At 43.1% G+C, this 6,672-nt stretch overlaps 1 protein-coding gene across 1 annotated transcript in view; it reads left to right on the top strand.

Moving 5' to 3' along the window:
* Positions 1-6,506, top strand: part of CDS2 (CDP-diacylglycerol synthase 2) — a 39,187-nt gene extending 32,681 nt beyond the window's left edge. Inside the window, exon 13 of the mRNA XM_048512355.1 lies at positions 262-6,506. Within this exon, the coding sequence (XP_048368312.1) occupies positions 262-388 (127 nt within the window). The 3' untranslated portion in view covers positions 389-6,506. The remainder of the gene's footprint in view (positions 1-261) is intronic.
* The last annotated feature ends 166 nt before the right edge of the window (positions 6,507-6,672 follow it).

Genomic DNA, 6,672 nt, shown 5'->3' on the forward strand with positions numbered 1-6,672 from the left:
GCTAGTCACAGCTTTTCAGAGCTCTCTCAGCCCTACCTACCTCACAGGGTGTTTGTTGTGAAGGGGGAAGGGCAAGGAGATTGTAAACCCCTTTGTGTCTCCTACAGGAGAGAAAGGGGTGATATAAATCCAAGTTCTTCTTCTTCTTCTTCTTCTTCTTCATGAAATTGAGTCTGAGCTCATTCCACAACTAAGAGCCTCCTCTGGGAAAGTTCCATCACCTGGAAATGTGACACAAATGCCTGTTTTTCTTCATTTAAGGGGTCCTAATCCGAGCAAACTCATCCAGCAGTTTCTGACTCTGCGGCCAGACCAACAACTACACATCTTCAACACATTAAAGGCACACCTCGTCGACAAGGGCATGTTGACTGGATCAGAAGCGTAGGCAGCTGTGCCATCAGGATCGGACTGAAAGTGGGCAAGTTCCCCCCACCCAAGGAAATCCCCTCTTGGCTTGCCTGATTTAGGACAATGACCAGGCCTCACATCTTTCATTTTCTTGTTATTTTTTTTTCCATATAAGAGGTTTGCATTTCTGTAACTTAAAAAAAAATGTATTTATAAGGCTGTGGTTTCAAACAAGCAAACTGAAACTTTCAGCTGAGAAGGAGCTATGGCATCGAAGGAGAAACTTGACCACGTCTTTTGGAAGGTATCCTAATAGGCCCTTGTACTTGCAGGCTTGGTTTTTTCACCTGACCGACGTGGGTTGAAAGTTACAAGAGGCTGACATTTCCCTCACTCCCTAGGAGGGGGCGGGGATGTGTGGAATGGCAACAGGGCACATTGGATACACAAGGGCAGAAATATGCCGAGTGGAGTTTCTGTAATGCAGGTAGATGACAGGCCATTGTCCCACATTCACGTTTCACTTGCTGTGTGGCAAATCCAATACACTCTGCAGTTGATACAGAGGTTTCATGCAGACCTTAGGAGCCTTGATTAGTGTCCAGCTTGTGGTGAAGTGAGCTTTTCTTTCCCTTCGCATCCTTGAGAATATAGTGGCGTGTCCATTGATCCTCTTTGGCAAGCATTCTGGGTGCTGGTGGTTCCCCCCCAGTCGTATGAATGTGGCTTTTTCCATATGTGAATGTAGCTTGGTAACTGGACAGCCTGAGCAGAGCTGTCCTCATTGCGCAAGAAGAAAAAGCTGGGCTTGTTGCCACGATCCGGCAGCCAAATCCCAGCCAGGTGGGAGAGTGGCTGCGTGCTTGTGATCCAACTGCACGTTCTCAAACCATAAGCAGGGACACGTGGATGTGTTCTGTTGTCACAGTGGCATTGCTGTGTTTCGTGCATCAGCAAAACTCAGTGAGCAACCAGAAATTAAAACCCAATTGCTGCAGTGTTATTTTTTAAACAAAGAATCCTCCAGATTGGAGAGAGAACTTGGCAGATGTTTACCTTTCTGAATCCAGAGTGAACAATTTGCTCTGGAAGGCAGCTGAAGCAAAACCAAAACGGGAAGGGAGAAGCCTTTGTTTTTAATTCATAAATCCTACTGTCATTTTAAGGACTTTTCATTTTAGTGGAATTGGGAAAGAAGAGTACAGAATATAAAATGATATTAAATCTGAATCAAGCATAAGATCTGGCTACATGGAAACTTGCTGCAGATCTAAGAAAGAAACCCTCTGTAGTTTTGGTCCAGCAAGCCCAGGTTGTCGCACGTGACCATCAGTATTGACAAACCCTTTGAGTAGCTTTCTCTGGCTCTAGAGCTCTGATGATCCCTGCTACAAGTCAAGCCACATGCTATCTAAAGCATAATTGAAGCATGCTGCTGGTGAGCTAAAACAACACATCAGTGGGACTTTGCATTCACTCTGGCATGCTGTGTAGCTGTTTTGCATGGGTAACAGCCCCATTTACACTGAACACATACTGAGTCCCAAGAGTGAGTTGCTGCCAGCTAAGGCAAAACATGTGTAAATTAGGCCTTTGTTTGGTAGGAAAAGGCACTTTGGATTGGCTGTCATTCCATGGAAATTCCGCCTTCAGAGGCTGCAGCCAATGATAATCTTGATTGCTTTTGCTGTGGTGGCTTTTTGGATCTGAAGCCAAGTGCATCTGAAATCCTTGAAGAGGAGAGCCTGCCTTGCCAGGTTGTGTCACACACTCCAGATGTGTGTATGCACAGTGAATATTTAAGCTACGCAGGCCCAATAGGTAATATTACACATGATAGCAATATCATCACAAGAGTGGGTGTGATGCAATCAGTGCTCATGTGGCTAAATTTTTTTCTTTCTGTATGCACCTTTCGTACTTTGCCTGTTCCCGCTTGTTCTGTCTCCTCTCCCTTTTTCCCATCACAAGAGTGGAGAAATCCACTGGGAGAGGGATGATTGAGTGGGTGAAGCCACACAAAGGGTTGAACCACTCCCACCCCAACTTCATCTTGTTTTCCTCTAGCAAAGATCATCACGAACAGTTATATGCAGTTGCATACCTTGGGTGTTATATGTGTTCTTGTGCAGTCTGCAACTATAATTGTGACTTAGCAGCGTCAGGCACTTGCACTGGGGTAGCTTCTCAGAGTTGGGTTTGAAGACTACTGGAATGTCCCAAGTCGTCGCCCTCCCTTTCTGAAAATCTGAACAAATGTAATATGGCAATTTGAATATCACTACAGTGCAAAAGCAGTGGACTGTGGAGCTGAATACATTGTGCATCTGTTTTCAAATAAGGAGTAACTGAAGAGAGACTTAATCTAGCAAGCAACATTCCGCATCAAATTGTGCTGCTGTCTTCTAAACTCAGTGGGAGTTCTGGTTTTCCTCCTCTTTTTCTGTATGCTGCTTTGCCTTCTGTATACTGCAGCGGCTTTTAGAAACACCTGGGGTGTTTTTTTGCTAATATTCATTTTTGAATACTTAGTTGTGAATAGCCAAATTCTTTTAACATGCCATTTAAAAAAAATAACCTCTGAGAGTTCAAACAAGATCTGTAGTTTAAACCTAGAGTTTATTTTGCATTGTAGAGCACTTCCATCTGAAACAGTCAGGATTATACACAAAAGTGCCAGGTTTGCATGTTTATTCATTTTCACCATTATTTATAGTCTGAAACATTTTTCTGGATGTGTACCATTTGAGATTGCTGGGTGGGCCTTATATGCTTTAATGCTCCTTTGCAGACGAAAAAAAGTATGCCAAAAACAGGGTGTTGTGGGCCTAGCCTAACCTTATGCCTGAAGCCCCACTTTTCTAGTGTTTCTGATAATTCTTAGAAGAGCATCCAAAAATATATGTTTGGGTATAAAAAAAGTCCTCTCATAAGTGGTAAAGTCCAGCAAGTGCTTTACTTTTTGATTTTCTAATTGCTTTAACTGGCTCTCAAACAAATGATTGGTGGAGAATTTCTCCTCCAGATTGAGTAATGGAGAAAAGGAACCAAAACCTCCCATCCAGTTCAGACTATGCACATGACATTTTACTCAAGGCTAGCTGGTTTTATCACTGAACTTTAATTAAAAAAATTAATGTCCACTGGATATGATGGTCTCTTGACACAGTTACTACTTACTCCATGCCACAGTTTGCAATGACTGTTCTGAACGTTGTCCCCACCCCTGCCCCCATCAGAGTACTGGAGCCACTAAAAGAAAAGTGAGTCACTGGGGTTGAATAATCAAGTTCTGGTGATCAAAGACCAAATGATCCAGAGATGTTGAGGCCTATGGGAGAGGATCTGTGGTTGGATTTCTTCGTTAGCAAACAGGAATGGCTCCAGTTGGCAGCATCCTTCCAGGGAAGTCTTGAGAGTTGCAAATACTGAGGGGAAATTGGGGGAAAAACGCTTCTGCGTTGCTGTCACAGAGACCAAAAATGTTTGGGTACTTTAAACTGGCCCTCAGCTAGGAGGTGTTTTTTAATCTGGAAATGAGCACGTGGTACATGTTGACCACCTATCAGCTATGTATTGTGCTGGAAGTTATCAAGTTGCCTCCAACAAAGCATGTGACCGCAGTGACCCTGACCCAGCAGAGTGTTTTGGCACCAGTCACTTCCTGCTGGCAATGGCTTGTGGGTAATTGATGGACACCATATTGCACAAAGCTCAAGAGGAACCAGTTCAAGGAGGAGAGTGCTTCAGACCAGTCTCTGTCCAGTACAACTTGATTGGCATTTTTTTGGTTTCTGATTGAATGCAGTCACAGTCAAGCTAAACTGATTTGCTCCGCAGAACTGCAGGAAAGCAGAGAAGGTCTGCCTACCCACTCCCAAACCATGCCAAGGTGCTGTCACCCACAGAAGAGAAGACTTAAGACCTTCATTCTTTTTGCCAGCTCTTGAAAGAAAGCCTAGGAAATTCAATAGTAACAATAGTTGTACAAACGCAGCCCCACATTTGCAGCTGCTTCATGTCTCTGTTGTGACTTGCACCACTTGTGAGGCATTGGTGACCCTGCACATGGTCACATTGAGTTGGTGGTCAGCTAATAGACTTAGAGTCCTGCTGATCCTCTAGCTTTGTGGTTTCTATGTTGCCAAAATGGTAGTTGTGTGATCGCACTGCTTTTTTACTGTAGTGTAGTTTTTCAGCTGCTTCAGTTATGCTTTTCAGACCCTGGATATTACCCTACCTGTGCATGCATTCATGTGTGTGCATACGAGTACACATCATATGAGATTAATTAGGGGGCAGAGTTGGGAACTGCTGTCTGTATTCTGAAACCCTCAAGTTCACGGATCTTTTAGAGAGTCAGCCATTCGTATTGTTCACAGAAAATGTTAGCAGAGGCACAGAAGAGAGAGTCTAAAGGCTTGGAATCCCTTTAAGGTGACTGCATTTGAATACATAGCCAATTCTTCTGGTTCATGTAGTCAATTTTGGTGGCAAGAAAGAACTGACCGATTTAAGTTCAGTTCCTTTAAAAAAGAGAATGGTATTTTAGTTTCTACTTGATGGCAGTTCCAGTGATCAGGCACCACTTATAGCTGCTTTAGTTTAGCTTTGGAAAGTGTTCAGTACTGCAGTGCTGACAGTAACCACTGGAGGGGATTGATAGTTTCATCTTTCCTACCCAGACAGAACAATGTGGTTCACATTGACATTTGTGTTCAAACTCTGTTGGTCTCAAGGCTGTTAGTTCTCAGAAAGAAGTCAAGAGATGCAGCTACATTTGCTGGTGAATACCTTCAGTTTGCATGGCTTGCAGATGAGCGAATTATTATTTCCCACCAACAAAATATTATTGGGATCTAACACTGCTATTCATGTTTCAGGGCTGGAATGCTCCATCTAGACCAGACATGGCTAATTTTCTGGTCAGGCTGGCCCCTAGGGTTTGAAAGGGTTTACTCCCCGCCCTCCAAGTTTGGAGCACGATGCAGCTGTAATTAAGCTTTAGACATTGCTGGAAAGATCTGGTGAGGCGCTCGCAGTCTCATCTCTTTGGAGTCTGAGCCATGTGGCTTCTAGATATCTATCCACCACTAGCTTGGTCAGCAAAAGAGGAATCTGCATAGTGTTCAGGACTCCCTTTTTGAGGTGGATCTAGATTGTGTAGATCATTTAAGAGATCATTGCCTGTGTTGGGTGGGAAAGAGAATCATGACATCCCCTTTGGAACTGGACCTACAACAGTATTTCATACTTTCTGCCCAGTTAGGGTTAAAATGGCTCCAAGAGAGTAATGAACTGGGCTGTATTGGATGCGAGAACCAGCAATGACGTTTTAGTAAAATTCGCAGAGTTCACTGAATGGAGTTTGGGCATAGAGGTACCTGAAAACTGGAATGTGGATGGCAGATTCAAGTTTCTTCACCCCCCATTTAAAGAACCTATAATTATCTCAGTGTTATTTGCTTAGTATATGAAAGCGTGAAGCTGGGATTTTGTTAGTCAACAAACTACTGAAAAGGAGAAGTTGAGATCTAGGACTTTGGAATCTAGCCTGTTTGTTCCCAAGCGAGTTTTCGCCCCCTCAAGGTAATGGAAGCAACTGTTGCCAAAACAAACCTGACCCCCAAATGCCAAAAACTGGATTGAAAATACTTCTACATTCCCCCACTGACAAATAGACTTATGGTGACTCAAAGCAGATCCAGAGCCACGTTTCACACTTCCATTTTTGGGCCACTGAATATCATGTTAGCAATAGTCCCCACTCTTTCCCCCTGTATCTTTTGATATATTGGAGGGTGACTTAGCTTTGTAGAAACCACGTATACTCAACACCTGGAGCTGACTAGTAACTTGTCAGTGTGTGTCCATAAGAACTCGTGGTGCCTGTAGTTCGCTCAGGCACAACACTGTACTTCCGTGGCTCTCCCTCCCCTTGGTTACTGCTCTTTAGATCAGATGTATTTATTCTATCCATATCACTTGCTTATTTCTCTGTGCACTGTCTTTTATGGGGGGGGGGATTAGTGTCAGTTTTGCAGACACACATAGACTTGCTTTTTTGACTGTCAGAATGTGAAATATTGTATAAAGTTATTTTACCCCTATTTATATACTGTATGTTACTGTTAAATAAAAATGTATCTAAATTAGTTGCTTGTGTGTTGAATTTCTTTAGGATTGGAAGCTGAAGTTATGTATGGCTTGGAAAGTTGAAACTGCACTGGCTGAAATTTGGAAAGGTTCTGGGATTTTGACACAAAAATATTTTCATTTCTTTCTCTCTCTGTGATATGACTTAGGTTCATAAAACATCAG

The sequence above is a fragment of the Sphaerodactylus townsendi genome, linkage group LG12 (genome assembly GCF_021028975.2).
Source record: "Sphaerodactylus townsendi isolate TG3544 linkage group LG12, MPM_Stown_v2.3, whole genome shotgun sequence".
NCBI lineage: Eukaryota > Metazoa > Chordata > Lepidosauria > Squamata > Sphaerodactylidae > Sphaerodactylus > Sphaerodactylus townsendi.